This window comes from Lissotriton helveticus, chromosome 3_1, assembly GCF_964261635.1.
Source record: "Lissotriton helveticus chromosome 3_1, aLisHel1.1, whole genome shotgun sequence".
Taxonomy (NCBI): Eukaryota; Metazoa; Chordata; class Amphibia; order Caudata; family Salamandridae; genus Lissotriton; species Lissotriton helveticus.
The window spans coordinates 1,205,330,748-1,205,351,877 of record NC_136061.1 but is presented as its reverse complement, the minus strand read 5'-3'; the positions used below and the strand labels follow the sequence as shown (position 1 = coordinate 1,205,351,877).

The 21,130-nt window shown below is 45.4% G+C and overlaps 1 protein-coding gene across 1 annotated transcript in view; it reads left to right on the top strand.

The window, feature by feature from the left end:
- Window positions 1-21,130, top strand: part of BUD13 (BUD13 spliceosome associated protein) — a 180,274-nt gene that overhangs the window by 71,849 nt on the left and 87,295 nt on the right. The window contains exons 3-4 of the mRNA XM_078681868.1: window positions 13,603-13,687; window positions 19,275-19,332. Coding sequence (XP_078537994.1) covers window positions 13,603-13,687; window positions 19,275-19,332 — 143 coding nt within the window. The remainder of the gene's footprint in view (window positions 1-13,602; window positions 13,688-19,274; window positions 19,333-21,130) is intronic.

Here is a 21,130-nt window from a genome sequence, read left to right as displayed (position 1 = left end):
AATAATGATAAACGGTGTGGTGTTCACTACACAAGCTAAAACAATACTTGACAATAAAATATATTGCAGAAGTAACCAAATGCAGGCAAACTTTACATCAATTCAATTGCTAGCTTAAAAACATCCTAGCCTAACATCTGTGGGCCTTCATAGCAGGGCAAATACAACACACTAACAAGTACCCAACATTGCAAATTACATTTTTGATTGATCAGTGTTTTTGAGAGAGGTCTGCTATGGCTGATGGCCAGGCTGATGGCCAGGCTGATGGCCTGTTTACGCTTATTTGAATTTTTTTTATTATAGTGCATCAACTGCGTGTATGCACGTACACTGCAGACTCCTACAGCTGTAGAAGGGACCATTAGTGGTATACAAGAAAATCAAATCATGCTTATTCTATGTGTCATATATTATTAACAACAGTCACTATCGTCAGCTCTGTAATATATTTGTAGAAGGAGATGTCCGACCCACAAAATCAAAGCATGAAAGAAGACACAGCATAGAACAGTTTGGTGCCCTGCCAGAGAAGCAGTGCAGACTGCCGTGATTTGCATCTCGACGATGGAGACTGCACCTCACTTATTAAATCTTTTCAGGGAGTCCGCTACGGATGTATTTTGGACCCTTTCCTTTTTAGGTCGAAGCCTGCGTTGCAGCGCATGCGCTGCTGCAGGCAAAGAGATATTGTGAGGAGGGGATTTCAGTATGGCGTGAAGCCACGCCCCTTTTTTCCATTGGCAGGCCTCTCGAAACGGAGGCCTGCCATTGGAAAAAGCTCCTGTTTAGCAGATTTGTCTGCTCTGGATACCGCCTCTCGAGGACTCCATGACCTGCCTTACGGTAGCACAACAGTATTTTTAGAAATATTGCCTTGGCAACCATGAGGCAGGTCAGGGAGTCCTGGAGGGGCGGGATTCAGTATCCTGTTCCCACCCCTTTTTTTATTTTGTGTGCGTACGCTTTTCGTCATTGTTACCTAGTTCTCCTTGCTGGAAGGAGGCATTGCAGTGGATGGACCCTCCTTGTTTAAATTGTGAACAGCTCTTCATGCACGTGGTGACCTTCTATCCTTTGTTTTACTCGGACAGACCGTTGGACATTATTTTTATTTTCAGCGTTGGAATCTTGTTGTTGTTGGCAGGCATTCACGGGAGCAAGAGCGGAGTGGAAGCCGTGAACCGCGATCAGCCGCGGCAATCCACGCACCCGCAACATACGCAGGAATCCGCAGCAGTCCGGGAAATTCAGCCGGGAAATTCAGCCCTTCAGATGATGACACAACCCCTCCAACCCGAGAGGAGGAAAACAGAGACAGCCCCGTTGGAGGCCTGGTTGCCTGCTGAATCGTAGCGGTGAGGCTGGGCGGAAATACTGCTGCTCCGAAACTCTACTGTTGCGGCGGACAAATGAAAGTGCTGTGGTAGAGACGGCTAGAACCTCCCCCCACCGAGATGACATCCCAGTGAGGTGGCGCCCGACCAGCACAGGCCACGACATAGCTGGCATGGTGTGGCCCTCAGAAGAGCGGGTTGAGGAGGGGTGGCGTCCAGCTTTAGACCTTAGGCCGGGTCAGAGCCAAATGCACCCAGTGGCCCACAGCGCCACCCCGCACAGGGAAAACGGCTGTAGACACCTGAGAGCTGTATGCAAGTCGTCAGTGAGAGCTTGAGCAGAGCTCGTGCAGAAGGGGCAGTAAGTGACCGGGACCGGCCATGCAATCAAGCAGCAAGTGAGTCCCCAATAGGAGAACAGAAGGAACATTCTACATGGCACATGGGCGACGGGGAAAGAAGTATAGCCCTACCCCCATTTGCTCTGTTGCGGCGGAAGAGGTAGAGGGCTCATAGATGCAGTGAGAGTGGCATAGCGGTGAGGCCTACATAGTGCCTGCATAGGGGAAGAAAAAACACCTCAAGACACAGCATGTAGAGAAGATCTTGCCTTGGGGAGATTAAAGGGGGCGGGGTGGGGGGGGTGACAGCCTCCCACTCCCATTCCGCCATGTTGAGCGGGGTGGTGCCCAGATGAAACACTTGACCATGCCTCAGCCTCATTCATCTTCGTCTGCTGCAACACTTAGTCATAAGTTGTGGTCCTGTGCCTTTAGGAAAGTTCACCTCAGGCGTTTTTTGCTTTGTTCATGGTGGATAGCCACAGACTTACTACCCAACAGCAATATATGAGAAATCAAGGATTTTGGTCTGTCCACTGAATTGTCCTCTTCTTTTTATCTCAGTGATGTCTGCATTAGGGCATTTAGTGACACGCTTCAAGTAGTCCTCCACCTGTTGTGGATTAGTATAGAAGAATTCTTTCCCCTAAAGAGTGACCCGGAGATGTCTGTGTGTGCTATGCCAGTCTCACCCCGCAGTGTGTGCTGTGCAGGTCTCTTCCCACAATGCATGCACGGAATGTGTGTGCTGGGCAGGTCTCTCTGCAGAGCATATACCGGCTGTGTGTGCTGTGTCTGCCACCCTCGCGGTGCCTGAACGGGCTGTGCATGCTGTGCAGGCCTTTTCCCATCGGTATCTGCATGGGCTGTGTTGATGTGCTGGACGGCCCCCCGCGGTACCTGCATGGGCTGTGTGCTGTGCAGGTCTTTCCCGCAGCATCTCCAGGCTCTGTGTGCAGGCATTTTCCCCATCACTGTCTGCGCAGGCAGTGTGTGCTGTGCTGGACATCCCCTGCCTCCCCTCCTCTCCTTCTGCGGTATCTACACGGGCTGTGTGCTGCTCCCCCGCATCGCCTTTATGGCTTTGTGTGCTGTGCTGGACTTCCCACACCTCCACTGGGTCTGCACGGGCTGCGTGTGTTGTGCTGAACTCCCCCCTCCTCCCCTTTACGGGGCCTGCAGTGCTGTGCTGGACTTCCCCCTCCGTGTTTGCAGGGTTTTGTGTGCTGTGCTGGACTCGGGCTGGTGTGCTATGCCCCCACTCCCTCCAAGCAATGCCTGTATGTACATTGTGTGCTGTGCTGGATTCCAGCCCCCTCCATCCCCCCTCCCCCCCTGCGGCGTGTGCCCGGCTGCGCTGGGTCTTCTCCAGTAATTATAGGGCCTGGTAGCTGGCGCGGGCACTTCAAGATGCCCCTCGCTAAGGACCCGGTAAATATTACTACCATTTGTACCTATAGCACACACTTAAATGTAGGTGTCTCATTTATAGCTGAACGCTAATTATTGATCAATCTCGGAGGATAAAACGTTGAGTCTGCTTCCCCTTTCTCCTATAGACTGCACACAGATGTGTTTGGCAGGCACTTACTCCACTGAGCAATGCTACGACTTACTCCTGCACATGCTAGTTCGTCCTGGAGTTTTATTTTACTTCATATCTAGGGCTCTGCGCCTTACTTTTGAACATTTCTTTAGACTGTGACTTCCTCCGAACTCCCTACCCCCCAAATAGAATAGATCTGTTATGTGCAACTTCTGCGATTCTGACACCTCCAGTATGACAGTGCGGAGTAATAGACAGTGACGGACATGGCTGTGCAACAGGGCGTGGGGGGGCTTCCAGCTCTGATGTAGCACGAGGAGGACGCAGGGTCCTGTGGACAGGTTGTGGCAGAAGGTATCCAGCGAACAGACCCAGGCCCAACCTGACTGTCCTTCCCCAGGCACGGGCCATAGAGATGCAGCCAATCCAAGGCCATAGAGATGCAGGATGTCCGGGGTCAAACCACGCGGTATTTGCAGGTCTCAGCCATACAGAAGCAGGGATTGACGGTCCTTCACATATATGTTAGGGGAATGTAGGATAAATTAAAGACACAGAGGCTAACATTACGCATAACTCTTTTAACACCTCTCTTACACGGCAGCACACTTTAAAGGAATCATAGAGAACTCTAGAAGCAAGAGTGTCTCTCAGCACACAACAGTGCTCTACCACATTCCACAATCCTACTGTCCCTGCTTCTGAAGACAGGCCAACTTCAGTAACTTCCATATAGGACTCGTTCAAATGACAAATGACCACCTGCATGTGCCACTCCTTGTTTTCTATTCTGTTTTCTCCCTTGCCACTCTTCCTTGGCCCTCTCTTTCATTTTCGTCTCCACAACGTTACTTCTCTCTCTATGTCTTTCTCTGGTGCACACACTGGTTTCATCTTCCCTTCTCCATGAAGCAAAGACAAAACAATTGCTCAGTTTAACAAGCATTTGCAATGCAATAGGTCTTGCATTTTTGCGAGTTTAAGCTATTGATTGGCATTGTAAATGACAATGCCTTTTATTTATCTGTTTTAAAAACCAAAACATAAATAAAAGGCATTGTCATTTACAATGCCAATAGCTCAAACTCAAGTAAATGCGAGACCTATTGCATTGAAAATGCTTTTTTGTAATGAAAGTAAATAAAAGCAACATTCTTTGGAGGTAGCTTTTGATTGTTATGTGTTCTTTTCAGACCAAGAATGCACGGACTCCAGATGCTACTAACCGCCATTCCTCTACAGAACATCCGGCATACAACTGCACTGGACTCCCACACTCATTCATTCAGATTGAAAACAAGCATTGGCATAGCCAATAGGTCTTGCCTTTGGGACGTTATAAGTATTTACTTATGCAGTACAATATCCGTACTGCAACAACAGTAACTGTTGCATGGCTAAACACTTATAAGGTTCCAAAGGCGAGACATATTGGCTATGCCAATGCTTGTTTACTCTATATATTGCCTTGATGACAACCTAACAACTTGTGGCAATTATGTGCGGCAAATCAGGAAGCGACCTATCCTAGTCCTCTTATATGCAGATGTTGCCGCTCTTATTGCAAGAACAGCAAACCGGCTACAGTTTTTGTTGGATGGGGTTGCCTCCTTTATAAATCTGCTTGACTTAAGAGCAAATATGTCCAAGTATTATACTATGGTCTCGGGTCCAAGGCAAACTAGGGTCAAAACACACGCAATTAAGACCTCATTGATATATAGAGTTAAAATGTTAACTATTTTGGCATTCCCTTTGATGAGCTAAAGGGTCTCGCCTACTCAATGTTAGGTCTTTGCAATTTCGGAGAGCTGTTGATGCAGTTTTTAGATTTGCATCAAGGTTCCACCATAGATCTGTGAAGGAACTTATTTAAATGTATATGTAAAAATGTTCTGCAGTGTCCTACTATGGAGCTGGTGTTTGGGGACAAACTAACTCTTCTTTACTTCAGAAAACTGGAGACCGATTTCTATGTAAACTGCTGGCAATACCAAGGACCCCTCCAAACATAATTTGTCGCGCTGAAGTAGGGGTAGATTACCTGGGGGATCTGATTGGATTGGCACCAACCAGATTCAGGACTATGAAGATCGCTTTTGATTGACTGCTTGGCCCATGATAATGTACTTCGAATTCCGTGTTTTTTATATTTAAAACTTACTTTTTCTGACATGGAAGTCCCCTAGTATTATGATAACGGAGTCTTAGATACTGTTTCTAAAGATATTATGAAAAAAACATTTCTAATATATATGGATAGGATGTGCTATTTAAAGGCAGAATCGAAATTTGCCTAGCTTAGTAACGGTAAGTTTCAATTCTATTAAGGACACGGAGGCGAGGATGAGGATTATGCTTTTCCTTCTTCGCTGTTTATTACAACACAACTTACAGCAGCCCAGAAAATCTCCAACAAAATGCTTATATATCCAAAAACAAAAGAGAAAAAGCATGAATCCATGAAATAAACGTGATTTTTGATAGAACAAAAACTACAAATCCCATCAGTCCATCATAATAAACACAGCATCAGTCCTTTCACAGTGTCCATAACATCTAGATAGGGCGTCCATCTTGTGCCATCGTCCTCTTTCTTCGCGCGAGTCATGCCAACATCTTACTGGTCCTGTTTGGAACCTTCATTCCCTAGCGGAAGAGACACAACAGCGTAAGCTTTGTAAAACCAAACTATACGCTTAGAACCAAACTACAAAATCTTAATGTCACTTGAACAATACATAGTCCCCCCATTAAAGTAAAAAAGCTGACTACTTAGTGCATTATGGGCGGGATCTTACTCCAGGAAGACCTGGGTGGGATAATCCTCGCCTCCGTGTCCTTAATAGAATGGAAACTTACTGTTACTAAGCTAGGCAAATTTCAATTCAGATTACTTACCACTAAATGTGCAATGTCCACCACCGGTTTGAAATAAAACCTCTTAAAGGTGGACTCCGAGGACCAGTCTCCCGCACGCATCAAGTCCTCCAAACGAGCACCTAAAGAAAAAGCTTTCGAAGCCATGGCTCCTCTAGCCGAGTGAGCCCCAAATAGCTTAATGTCAATGCCTGCTTCTTACAAGACCCATCGCACCCACCTGGCAATAGTGGGGGAGGAGACTTCCTTGTGTGGCTTTCGCAAGGCAGTGAGTAATTGTCTTTCGCCCGGAGGACGAAGCTCTGCCGTCATATCTTCATATGCCTTTAGGCATTGCACCACGCACAACTTGGGAGCGTCTACAAATGCTGGATAAGAGATCGTCCTTGACGCAGACTTTGTGCGACGACCCACCATAAAGGTAACACCGTCTGGCGAAAAAACCCTCGCTGAAATGTCCAGGGCTCACACATCCGAAAACTTTCGACAAGACAACAAGCACAAAAGCATGGCCAGCTTAGCCGACAATTCTTTCAAAGAAAAATATTTGCTGGTTTGCCATGACAGAAAAAGATTCGGAACGACGTTGACATCCCAAAGGACTGAATATCGCGGTTCCAGGGGTAATGAAAGCCGAATACCCCTCAGGAGTCGACACACCAAGGGATGTTCTCCGACTGGGACTCCCTCTACCGGCTGGTGAGCTGCCGAAATCGCAGAACGCATTGCGGTAATGGTACGGTATGCCAGGCCTTCTGACGCCAATTCCGCCAATAATTCAGAATGGGTACGACGCCTGCGACCAAGGGATCCAGATCCCGTTGAAGACACCAACGCATCCACCTGGTCCAAGCGGATCGATATCTCTTAGCGGTACTGGGTGCCCATGCCTTTGACAAAAGATCCTCAGCTGATCTCGAAAGTCCTGGGAGCGACCAACGTCGCCTGAAAGCCGCCATGCCAAGAGTCGGAGAGAACCCTGCGTTAGGAGGTGATGCGGCTCCCCGTTCGGATTGAGAAGAAGATGAGGAAACCGGGGGAGTAGGATTGGAGAATCCCAAGAAAGTTCCAGAAGAACTGGAAACCAAACTTGAGACCTCCAAAGTGGCGTCACCACCACCATCTCCGCTCTCTGGCGGCGAAGTTGGGCCGCCATCCGCACTACCATCAAAAAAAGGGGGAAACGCATAAGCCCTTTCTTGACTCCAATCCTGGACAACAGCATCCGTGGCCTCCGCAAGAGGATCCGGCCTCCAGCTGAAGAACTGCGGGAGCTGATAATCCAAGCGGGACGCAAACAGGTCCACCGAGAATGGACCCCTAAGATCGTTCAGCCGTCGGAATACCTGAACATCCAGTTTCCACGAGCTGGAGTCTCGTAGATGTCTGGAGTGCCAATCCGCCAACTGATTGGCCCGTCCCGGTAAGTATTCCGTAGTCACGGATACATGATGGGCGGTACAATAGTCCCAAAAATCCTTCACCAGGTTCGCTAGCGCTCAAGACCGAGGACCGCCCAGGTGGGTTGACGTATCGAACCGCTGAGACGTTGTCCATTCTTAGGAGAACACAAGAGCTCGCTGATTCCCTGGTCCAGCAGCGAACTGCGAAGGACCCCGCCAGAAGTTCTAAGCAGCTTATGTGCAACTCCTGTTCTTCTGATGACCAGGCGCCACCTGTGGAGAACTCCCCGCAGCGGGTGCCCCAGCCCCATATGCTGGCGTCGGATTCTATCACGAGGTCTGAGGTCCACATCAAGATGCCCGGCCGTTCCAGGCCTCCATATGGGAGAGCCACCAGGAATACCACGCTCTGGGACGGAGAGAACACAGATTTGTCTTTGTTGATGACGAAGCCTACACCTTGTAACAAGGAGATCTCCTGCTGAAGCTGAAGGTTCAGTTTCTCTGGGCATTGGGCCATCAAGAGGACGTTGTCCAAATAAACGTTCATCCTGATACCCCGTCTCTGCAGAACTTCCACCACCGGATGCAGTAGCTTGGTAAAGCACCAAGGAGCTGAGGAAAGTCCGAACAGAAGGGCAGTGAACTCGAACACCTGATCGTTCCAGATAAACTGAAGGAACCGACGGTGAGGGGGATGAATGGGTACCACTGGGTACGTGTCCTTGACCATCCAATCGTTGGGGAGGAGCACATCCCGAAGAAGATGGATCCCCTCCATCTTGAAAATGACGGTAAACCAACCAACCATTTAATTCTTTGAGGTTGATTACTGGACGCTTACCCCCATCCGTTTTCTCCACAAGGAAGAGATTGCTGAGGAAACCCGAGGGATGACGAGTTGACCGACAAATGGCACCTTTGCGGAGTAGTGCCGAGACCTCTTCGTCGATCAACTGCGGATCGGCCAATGAAAAAGTTATAGGGCGTGGAGGCCTTGTCTGGTGAAGTTGATCGTAAAACTCTATATGAAACCCGCACACAGTCTGTAGGACCCATGTGTCTGCAGTAATTGCTGCCCAAGCCTCTGGGAAGGCCGCTAACCGGCTGCCAATTTGAACCTGGTCTGCCGAGGTAAGACTTACCGTTGGAACTGCTGTTGCTGGCGTTGTTCCTGAAGCCGCCTCACCCTCTGAAGCGCTGGCCTCTCGTAGGGTAAAAGTTTGTATAGTTGGCTGAGGTGTTATATTGACCTCGTCCGGAGCCTTGCCCCTTGTTGGCAAAATTCTGACCGCCATAGCCAGTCGCTTGGCCCCTGCCGCGACCGGCCCCTTGGGAAAAACGCTGTTGGAACACCCTTTTTATTCTGAACTGGGCCTTGTCCAGGGACGTGAAGGTTGACACGAATTTCCCTAACTCCTTGATGAAAGGGTCACCGAATAGGCCCCCTTGGGCCACCGCTCCTGCCTCTGAGGAGGCCAAATCACCCAACTTCGGTCTAATTTAATCAAGAGCGATCATCGGCGCTCTGTCGAGAGGGCGCAATTGGCATTCCCTAAAAAGATGACCACCCTTTGCGCCCAATCACCTTCGCTTCCTCCGCCATGTCCAGGATCTTCGTGATTGGCCCTATTGCATCAAGCAATTTGTCCTGGCAGGAACGCCAGGAAAGGTCAATGCCCTTGTGGGGATCCTTCACGAATTTAGCCATGAAGGTGGCCATCTTCGCATCCAGCTCCGGTGTCAAAGCGCCCTTTCCTTCTAACGTGAGACGCGGACACTCCCCCCGCAGACAGCTCCTCGCCTCCTTCTCCAAGGGCTTGCGGAGGCGCCCTGCCACAAACTTCGCCACCTTGTCCCCAGGCGTCCAAGCAGCCGACAGCGGATGAATTGTTTCATCCTGGTCTAACATGCCCAAGCTGTCCTAAGGTAACTCGGTGGCGGAGCCAGACGGACGCCAAGAGCGCAACAACACCTTATCTTCGTCTGTGTCTGCTGGTGACATCCCCCTCGGGATGAAGGGGGTCGATAGACACCGAGGGGGCTGGGGGCGGTGGCGGCGCAGGGGTGGGGTTGGTCGCAGATGCTCAAAGGCGTCCCTATCCACACCCTGCGTCCCCACTGAGTCCCCTTCCCTGCAAGACCTCTTAGGGGCAGGTGGGTCTCCCCCCTGAAGGGGATGGGTCATTAACTGGAGCTCCTAAATGCGCCGGCGCCAATTTCATGTACTCCTCCATTATACGGGTGGAAAGGCGCTCCTCCATGGGGCCTACAATCTCAGTAACGCAGCGGTAGATAGAACTGTCCACCGTGTTATAAAACTCATCATCATTGATATATTGATGAGTCTCCTCCTTTTCCTCATAATATCCCTATTCCATGCCTAGGGACTCTAGCGCTAGGTAAATGGTCAAAAGTGAGGCTGAGGACAGTGTCAAACTCACCGGCACCGATTTTGGCAGCATAAGCTTTAGGGCTGGCTGAAAAACAGAATTGGGGCAGCACCAGCACCAGAGCGCGCAGACCCTCAATAGAAGACCGGGTCTTGGCCGCCCCTCCTTGCGCGCTCCCACACGGTACTTATACAAGGAAAAAATATGCCTTTACATGCGCAGGACCAACACGCGGTTAAAACCGCTTTAAGTGCTGCAAAACGCCCGCAGGCGTCAACGCGGTACTCAACCGCTGTACAAACCCTCGCGGGCGTTTAAACAGGGGCAAATACCGACCCACAATAGGGCGTTCGGGTGAGGCAGCGGAGTGAGGCTCCGGAGTGTCCCTCTCCTCAGTGCGGCTTCCGAATCTGAGGAAAATCGAGCTGAGGAGCAACGAGACGCAAGGACACCCCCTAGAGGGCGAGAACGCACCGCATTCAGTATTTGGATATCGCGAGAGGGACGGAGAACGTCCCCGCTATCGGAATGGGGCTCTGTAAGGAAAAACCGGCAAAACAAAGTTAAACACCACAGAGCCCCCTCCCAAAATCGAGTAACAAGGCATGCAAATACCAAAGACAGTTATCATGAAACAAATAGTGAAATACAGCACAATCACAGAGAGCATAAGGTAACTACTTAACTGGCTGCGTAGCAGCGAAGAAAGAGGAAGATGGCACAAGATGGATGCCCTATCTAGATGTTATGGACATTGTGAAAGGACTGATGCTGTGTTTATTATGATGGATTGATGGGATTTGTAGTTTTTGTTCTTTAAAAAATCACGTTTATTTCTTGGATTAATGCTTTTCCCTTTTGTTTTAGGATATGTAAGCATTTTGTGGGAGCTTTTCGGGCTGCTGTAAGTTGTGTTGTAATAAACAGCGAAGAAGGAAAAGCATAAGCTGAAGCCGCCGGTCCTGACATAGAATTGTTGAGGACAGTGACTGCGCACTCATTCCTTTGTGTCTTTATAGGGCCTGAACTGTATCTGACTCTTATCTAAAATGTTCAATATAGATTTTTAGGTTACCCGTTTTAGGCTCCGCACTTTGCTCTTTTTAATTGCTTTCCCGATATAAGGCAAATGGTTTGATTCACTCATCATATGTTATTGTACCAACCCCAAAGCACGAGGCACTTTGTTATTTTGCACAATTTATAGTGTTCCGCGCAGATGTTTTTTGGTACCCCCATCTCCATGCGGCTAACATTCAACAACCTCATGCTGCTTTATTATATTTACAGAAACTAACCTCTCCCGACGTATGCTATGCTGTTTTAAATTTGCACTTATCATAAGGAAGCGCTATGGGACTTCTGTATTCTTGTAATTTTGCATCTGTTTTATTTTACTGTATTGATTCTATGTGTATTTTGCTTTTATGACATAAATCTGAATAAAGTATTTTGATGATGATTTGCATAGCTGAGTGAAGAGAGTGCCAAAAGCTATCAGGAGATGCCAGTTTACTTTAGTAGGATCGCCAGTTGCTTAATGTCATGGGGCATTCTATTTTGTTAAACAAATTGCTGCATTCCGGGAGCTATAGTCCTTTGTTTAACCTGAACCATTCGGATGAAAATAACCTGAAAATCATTTTCTAAAAGGAAAGTTGGCTTTTTTTTACTTAGTGCAGGCCGGCAACCTTAACTTTGAGAGGTGCAGGGAGACATTTTAGCCTGAAAATGGAGGTGGATTTGCAAAGTAAGCATTTGCAAAAAATGGAAAACCAGACCTATCTGAGACCGGAAGCTGGTGAAGACCGTGGAGAAAAGGACATATCCTTTACAGTCATACAGCTAGGTGACAAGCAGCATTTTGGTCCCTCTGTAAATAATATGGTGGCCATGACGCCAAACCTGCCAGAGACTGAATGTGATGGAGATGATAGGCAAGATACGTCCAAATTGATGGAGTATTAAGAACATATAGCCTTACTGCTTGTAATTTGCCGTGTTTACGAAGCAATGATTTTCACTGAGTAGGCAACTCTTATATTGCATGTGTTCTCACCAGCATAAGCATATATATATTTTTTTTGTAATTTTTTTATTTTTTTTTATTTTGATCGACATAAACCTCAGATAAACAAGCATGGTACATATCATTTTTTAAAACATTTCGTTCTTCAGCACACACAAGCGCGGTCAAAATCACGAGCACAGCACATTTCATTAGTACATCATTGTATTCATTGTCCCATCGTGAACCCCACTCCCCCACCCTTTTAATCCACATCAGAATCTTAATCTTCTTGGTCTGGCGGGGGATCGCAAATGTCACCTCTAAATTTATTCCACTTTCCCCAGATTTTACTCCACTTTTTGGGGCATAAATACTGATTTCTCGGCAATCATGGTAGTATCCATATCTCTCCCCCATGCGGTCAGGGTAGGCGCCTCCAGCACGCCCCATTTCTGGGCAATGTTCCGCTTAGCAATCATAATACTCAACGTAGCCCAGCCCTGAGCCAGACGATTCAAATCATTTGGTTCCCATACATTTAGTAAGAATCGTCTCGGTACCGGTACTAGGGAAACCCCCTCTACCTGTGAGATCGTCCTCATCACCTGTCTCCAATACTCTGTTATCCTAGGGCAGTCCCATATAGTATGGAAAAATGTGCCTTCCTCTCCACAGCCTCGCAGACAAAATGGGTGCAGTGCTCTGCCAATCTTATGCAGGGTGCGTCTAGTGTAGTATGAGCGATGCAATATTTTTAGCTGCACAAGCCTAAGTCTAGAAAGTATGCCCACTTCCCGCAGAGAGGCCAGTGCCTCCTGCCACTCAGACTCATCAAGGTCTCCCACGTCGTGGGACCATTTATCACGCAGTGAACCTGTTGGGTCCGGCATAGTTTTTATCAATTTACGATAGGTGAGGGAAGTGGCATTCTTCTGTATATAGTCTGTGAGCAGTCTATCTTCCAGAGGGGAAGCTTCTGGGACCTCTGTACCAGGGGGCAGCGCTGACATCAGGGCGTGCCGGATCTACATGTAGCGAAATCGCTCCCCACACGCCAGTTCAGAGTCATGTTGGAGACTTTCAAACGGTACCATTTCATCATTGTGCCAAAGGTCTCCCACCGTGAAGATGCCTATGTCATCCCATTTGTCGAAACCCTTGGTATTACGGAGCTTACCTAGACGTTTAGTATCCCACAAAGGGGTAAGTTGGGTCAGGACCCCGCGCCAGCCAAGCTTGGCTTGAGCAGTATGCCAAAGGACCATTGTGTGTCTAAGAGGACCGAACAGTGTCAATGTTAGTTTTCTATCATAGAGAGGCGATAACATACCTCTCGTGCCAAAAGCATATTTTTAATTAGAAATTAGATTGGCCGAGATGACTTGTGTCCTTTAAAAGAATATTTGTCTGCTTCCAGGTCCAGAAGAAATGACAGCCAGTCAAAAGAACAAATTATGAAAGGATTGTCCAGTAGCTCACACTGCCTTGAGAAAACATCCATTTTGGTTTAACTGACATCAGCTAATCTGCTTTGGAAATGGGCTTCTTGTCAGCGGGCCGTGGTGTCTGAGATGTGTTTACTCAACTCTGTCTTCGGATTCAACTTAACTGTGGGTTTTTGCTCTGTGGTTCTGTGTAAGTGTACTCTTCTTTCGGTTGGATGATAAACTGTGGACTGGTGTCTCCCTTAGGTGGCAGAGTTTGTGGATGAGCGTCCAAAGGAAATCAAGCTCATGGAGGAATTCCGGAGCGGAAATAAGTGGAAGGTCTTGGGAGGTGGGTATGCACATGAAGTACATGTTTTATTATTACACCACCACTGTGAAAATCCACCCAAGTGAAGCCTGGCTACCTGATGATAGTGAGATGTCGTCGGTGCATGCAAGTGAGTAGCTGAGGTTTTGGCACCAATGATCTAAGAAGACACCTATGGTTTTACTCGATGGAAAGATACTGAGCGTGGCGATTGTGCTCATAGGGAAATGTGTGCATTATGTGGAATCCTGAAATGTAGAACATGGCTCCTGCTGGCAGTCATCAAAGAATCCTGTTGAGTATGGCACATGCAGGTACTATTTAGCCCCTTCGCTGCGGGGTGTTTTCACCCGCTGTTTGGGGGGAGGGGAGCCGCGCGCGGCGCAGCTGTGCTTGTGAGGAGGCACAGTGGAACTGCACTCATGACGAGCGGAGCTCGTAACGACCACACCCGTTTTGGAACATTCAGCACAGCGGGGAAATTATCCCCGCGTGTGAACGTTCCAACGGTCAAGACGAGCTCAGCTCGTCATGAGCACAGCTCAACCGTGCCTCATTACGAGCTGAGCTCGTCATGAGCATGGAAAGTGTTAGAGACCGATAGTATTCAAAACTGTACTACATAGAAAGACATTGAACATGGTACCTGCTTATAATGTGTAGATGAGCACGGAATATGCTGGCCCTTAGTAGACACACACACTGATTGTATCATCTTCTGGCACTGAATGGAGAGACATGTTTGGCTAGTTTGTTTGTGGCGAAGCATCATTACTGAAGGACTTGTTGACAATGTTTGGGAAGAACTATAAGTTGTCACCATGCATACCTTTACCATGTGGTACTTTACAACGCATGTATTACAACACGATTACCTTTATAACACTATTTTTTTTTTATAACGATGTACTTTACCATGCCGAAGTGCTGGTAAGTATTATATATATATGTGTTTCTATTGTCAACTCCCTTTTAAAAAAGTGTGATATTTATTTATTTTAAAAATGTAGAACCCCATACCCGCTTATACATGTAAGTTTAAATATATATGTGTTTATTGGGGAAGTCCCGTAAGCTCCCCCCTTTTATTTTTTGTAAAGAAAAAACATATATATCACCAAAGTGCAACTGTGGTAACCTGCCTGGAAACACCTAACCGGAGTTGGTGCCAGGCCACCCTGAGGTCTGCCTTCCTTGGTTACAAAAAATAAATTGCCTCCAAACAATCCAAAAAAGGCTCTGACACACTAAATCAGTGCAGATAAGTGTTTATCCGACCATTAATCAGCTCAATGCGTTTCAGCTGTTATACAGCCTTGGTTAAGATAATTAGCGCCATGTGGGGCGTGCTTTTATCCCAAACATACATAAATAAAATACTTAAGAGGCAATATCCTTGGTTCTAGTTCATAACATTGGCCTAAACTGCACACAATTCATAAAGTTCCATAAGGAAGCAACAATTCAGAATTACAAATGAAATCAACAAGTAAGATATATATTAAGGCAGAATTTTAGAATCTAATCCGTTCACAAATGTATACTGTCCATTCACTTAAAAAATATAACAAAATGTCTCTATGTGCAGACAAATAAAATGTAACTAAATTGCATTTACCCCCAAGTGGCCAAATCCGTAACTCATAGGTCCATATACGGTGTTCACGATAGACCATATACTGCATTCCATACGATACTGGAACCTGCATAAAACAAACACCTTAAAAAACAATAGATCCTACATAACTGAATGGGTTCAAATATCTTAACACATTCTATACAAAAGTTGTTTTTACAGATAGACATACATTCCCTAATCCAAATTTAATCTTTGGCATCGTATTCCAATATATATCTGTTCTGAAGTCACTGTCTGGCTTTTTTTCTGTCCCCACCTCTGCTACTACATTTTAATCCTGCCCATTACTATATTTCAACAAAATGTTTTACCCTCATATTGATGCCAGAAATGTCTAGCTACTAGATATGTGTCCGGAGTCTCAGTGTCTTTCGACTTTCGAAGGATCATTTTGTGTACCTGTAGTTTTGTACTGTTGATATATCTCTTGGGACATGGGCAAGTAACAATGTAAATCATGTGATGGAACCTACCAGTAAAGTGATCCCTGAGATATGTTACTCTTGGCTTGTTGCTTACTATATTGTTGAGTTGAATAGAAGTAAAAGCAGAGGTGGGTACAGAGAGAAAAAAGAGCGGATATATAGTGCCTATAGGAGTTCAACACCAAGGAACCAACGGGTTTAAATAAGGATGAGGACATGTGTGTCCATATGTATGTCCATTTTGATTGTTTGGAAGATGACACACACACACACACACACACACACACTCACTCACTCACTCAAGATTTCATCCACTCAGCTCCTTCCTGGAAAGTTTCGGGGTGATCCATAAAGTAGGGGGGTTATAAATCGCAAAATCCCTATGCATTTTCAATAGACACTAGTGAAAACTGCTGAACGGAATTACACCATTTTTGCCAGGAAGCTAGATCTTGGTCCGCAGATTGTGAATTGGTGTAAATCCGTTCAGTAGTGTTTGTGAAATTAGGGTTAAAAAATAATTGTATATCTGGACAGTTGGTGCCCACATATGCTTTGACTAGCCAAATTAAAAGCGACTAGCCAGTCCTGATTGGTTGGTTTCAACCGGAACAATATGTTTTGGCAGCAATTACAAGACTCAGGAACTTGGTCCCTGTGTCCTGTAAATGAATTAAAGACAATATGTATGGGAGCAGAGTGAGCACATCTAGATCCCAAAGGTCACGTCCCAGTGGGACCCCCCCCCCCTTTATTGGTTGACCACAACATGCTGTAGTAGCCATTACAGGACCCTAGGACATGTACCTCATTGCTTTGACTAGCCAAATTAAAAGCGACTACCCAGTCCTGATTGGTTGGTTTCAACCTGAACAATATGTTTTGGCAGCAATTACAAGACTCAGGAACTTGGTCCCTGTGTCCTTTAAATGAATTAAAGACAATATGTATGGGAGCAGAGTGAGCACATCTAGATCCCAATGGACACGTCCCAGTGGGACCACCCTTTATAGGTTGACCACAACATACTGTAGTAGCCATTACTGGACCCTAGGAAATGTACATCATTGAAATGCATTGTAATGAATGGCAGGTTTTGAGAGCCACAAAAAGGAGCATGGATAAAGGGTGATAACAGACTTTAGTTACCATATAAAGCATTTGATGGTGGTACAATAATAATTTTAGGAATTGTGGTGTGTTCTAAGGTGATCTCACCCTGTGAAAAATACTGACCTTCTGCTGGAATTTCATGAATCATATTTGAGTGAAAACTGTTTTCTCATGATTTTCCCATAGAGGTAATGGAGGGTTCTCCAGAAGCTAAAATAAGAGCATATATTCTGCAAATCCACACTATCATTCTCATCCATGTGAGAATAAATTGTGACATTCTCAGTAAAACGTACTTCCAACAGGAACAGCCTCAGCCTGTCAGTTGATTTCCTTCTGTTCTACTGCAACCTCCTAGAGTGTTTGAAAGACTAACTAGAGCGCCAACAGTCTTACTTATGACAAAGGTTGGCACACCTGAAGCTAACCTGATTGAATCAAACTGGTAAAACTTCAAACATTTCCTTTAGAAAGGAACAAACTGAGAAACCTTGTCATAGAAATGTTGGTTAGTGCTGTAGGAAAGAAAATTAGGACACATTTTAAATGAATTCTCAAGTATCTTCCTCTGCTATTTCATTAAAACATTCTGACATGCTGACTGAAACATGCACTTTCAGCACCAGCTACAGACTACCAGTTAACTCATTGACGATCAACTACAGCTTTACCACAGTGTTCTAAAGAGCAACAAGAGTGCTAACATTCTGAATTCATGCCAAAAGTGTGGCATACCTGGACGCCACCTTGATGGAAATCTGAAAGCATAAATATCACCCACATGTAGCCCAAGTACAGCCCAGTGACAGAAGTGTGCAAAATGGTTATTTATTAACTTTTAGGCAGTTTAATATAGCACAGACTTGACCCGAAGGTATTGAAGTGCTTTGTATCAGCATCAGTTACATTACACACGGACATTCCATTTTGGTTTTAGGCATGGAGAGATTAGGGGAGTTGCCCAGAATCATAGAATTTTGAGCCAATGCTAAACTCATTTGAGAAGTCATCAATGATGTCATAGAACATGTCATGAGTGATGTCATTTGTGAGGTATAAAGCAGTGCATGGCGGTGGAACAAGTTACATTTAGCTCTACTAACTATAACTGGTTAACTTCTGTATTTTCTTTACTTCCAAATGTTAATGTTCTCACTGACATATTCACCTACCTATAACGTTACTTTAACCTTTGTTTGTTTTCAGTGACTATGTGTAAAAGCCCCTTTCAAGCCTTTACCAGTACCCAGTGCTGAACCCCAAAAAATATTTACTATCCCTCATCTCTACTCATTCAAGAACCCCAAAACCTTACTTCCCCATAACTCTTCTGATTCCGGAAACCTAAATAATTCTTACTACCCCTTCCTATCCCTCAATCATGACGTCATTATTTTTTGTATATATTTCTATAGAGAATTGTGTGTGTGTGTGTATGTGTATATATGTGTGTGTATGTATATATATATATATGTATGTGTATGTATATATATGTATGTGTATGTATATATATATATATGTATGTGTATGTATATATATATATGTGTATGTGTATATATGTGTATATATATATATATGTGTGTGTGTGTGTGTGTGTGTGTGTGTGTATATACATATACATATATATATATATGTGTATGTGTATATATATATATATGTGTGTGTGTGTGTGTGTGTGTGTGTGTATATACATATATATATATCGGATGACCTTTAAAAATCAAATAAATGACTTACATGCGTTGTAGGGTCCCTAAAAACAGTCCTCATGGAAAATTATGCCTGGTTACAGTGATCTACGTTTGGGGAGATAGGCCAGCATACCCTCATTGGTACTCGATAAGCAGATACATTGGTATGCCAGCTACTGCCATTGGATGTGGAGAAACGCAAGTATGGCAGTGTGTGTAAGGGTGTGAGTGTTCCACCTGCTGGCAGCATGTGGGCAAATATTGTTATGTACGTGCTGGCATTGGGTGAAGATAAGTGGGCATGGCTCATGCTGGTGTGTCTTGTTGAGAGGAGCACAGGACACTTGTTGACACTGTATGTAAAGATGCAGGAGCATTGCACCTGCTGGCACTGTATAAGTAGACTTCAGACCATGACAAATTCTGGCATTGTATGGGCAGACAGGTTGGTTTTGCACCTGCAGAGCTGTTGAATTCTATATATTGGTTCATATTCTTTCACATCACAATCCAGAATGAGACTTGTTGCTTGTAAAGGGATCTCAAAGAGATGCATTGATAAGCTAGAAGCCAAGCTCCACATAACAACTCTGTCTGCACTGGGTCCATTCACTCGAGCATGACAGTGAAAGATGGAAGATAGAGCTCAGGGGCGAGTAAGCATGTATTGCATAAGCACGTGTGGGATTGGATATTTTCCAAGTGGTAGACTGAGCTAAATGTTATGGTTTCTGTTTTAGATGACCATGAAGACTCACAAGGCTCAGACCTATCCGTGGCAGCGAAGTCTTCAGCAAGGTAAAGTTCTTGAGGAGTAGAGGGCTCTGCATTGCTGGATCAAGATGGAGGCATCACGGTTATTATTTTAATGTCTTGTGGTATTGTTTGTATTTTTTTTTACGGAGACTTATATAGCGCAAACTTGACCTGACGGTATCTGAGCGCTTTACACAAGCACCAGTTGGTTACATGAGAACCCATTCATTTTTGTTAGGCACGGGGAGATTACGTGATTTGCCCAGAATCACAGGATGTTGCGCGTCCTTGCCGAGACTCGAACCCAGTTCCCCAAATTTGAGGTTGTCCGCCCTAGCCATTAGGCCAACTCCTCTCCCCTATTTTGGTATCACAACCTGTGTGTGTGTTGTGTGTGTGTGTGTTATGTGTGTGTGTGTGTGTGTGTGTGTGTGTGTGTGTGTGTGTGTGTGTGTGTGATGGATGGTGCAGATACTCTGAAGAGAGCAATGCTGCAATGTTAGGTGTGTAGACGATTTACAAGCTTTGCTGGACATTCCACAAAGTGAAGGAATTAATGTTTCTGAAGAGTAGGTTTTAAGAAATAGCATTTTTTAAAGAAGTGGTGGATTAATGTGTGAGTAGTAAAATGGGGAGTGAGTATGACTGTTGTAGTGAGAGCGAGAGAGAGGCAGAAAAATACTCTTTTTCTCCCCCCCCCCCTGTACTCGTCCTATGTTTTCTCTTGATTTGTGCCCTAGATGTAGAACCTGCTTTTCTATGAATGTCGTCGGTCCTTGTTTTGGCGGAGCCATGGTAACTTCTTGGTCTGATTTCCTTGTGAAAGGGGCATCATAAGAAGCATAGGTGTATTGCATTTTTCAAATAGAAGTAACAGTAGCCATAATTTGACTGTTGTCCTTCCCACAGCGAAATATGAAGGACATTGGAGAAAACAGCAACATTGCTTTCTCCCTTTTATGTCTTGCAAGAAATAAAACGCATGGTCTGCTTCCAGTCATGAAAAACAAATGTCCTGCCAGGGAAGCACTCCAGATGAAAATAGTATCCAAGTAATAATACTTTTATAGAGTAACTACATCAGCATACACACATTTATAGTTGATGCCTTGCATAGGCTGATAGATTTGTTATTGGAAAACCTTCTTGCCTCCTGACCCCTTCACCAGAAAAGAATGAAGCACCTGAAGTTTGTTAGTTTGTTTGTATTTGCTTGTTTGATATTTATCATTTGTATATTCCTCTCTGGACGGTGAGTAGTGATGACTAATAATTCCTGTTTTCGAAAGTGATGGTGAGTGTTGTCTCTGTTTGCTTGGTACCTGTGGACTAAATTGGAAGTCTTGCCTGGTAGAACTTTGTCTTGCAAATGCGATTCAACCCAATTTTTGAATTGGTGTCCACAACAAGACACTATATCAAAATGTTTTGAAGGTGGGCCCCCCATCCAAAACCATATAGCTGGGACTGGGGGAACTGGAGTGGCAGGAGTGCCCGGGGCGGAGCTTATGAGATCCTTTCAGGGATACTTTTTATTTTGCTCATAATACAAACTAAAGGTGATACTTATAAAAAAGAAAATGCATCAAAGGTCGAAATTGACCCCACATATGGAAAACTGAAATTCTGCTGTTTGGATTTTCATTATTTAACTGGAGCCCGGACTGCTGGCCAAAGTGACCTGAAGACCCTGACCCTACCACTAGTTGCCACAGAACCTTGGATGTCCAGATCAATTCAAACTTATCCACCCGCTCTCAGACATCTGTTGCAGTGGGCTCATGCCTTTGTCTATTAAGAACGTTAAAACATTATTGCACATTCTTCCTTTGCAGGCACA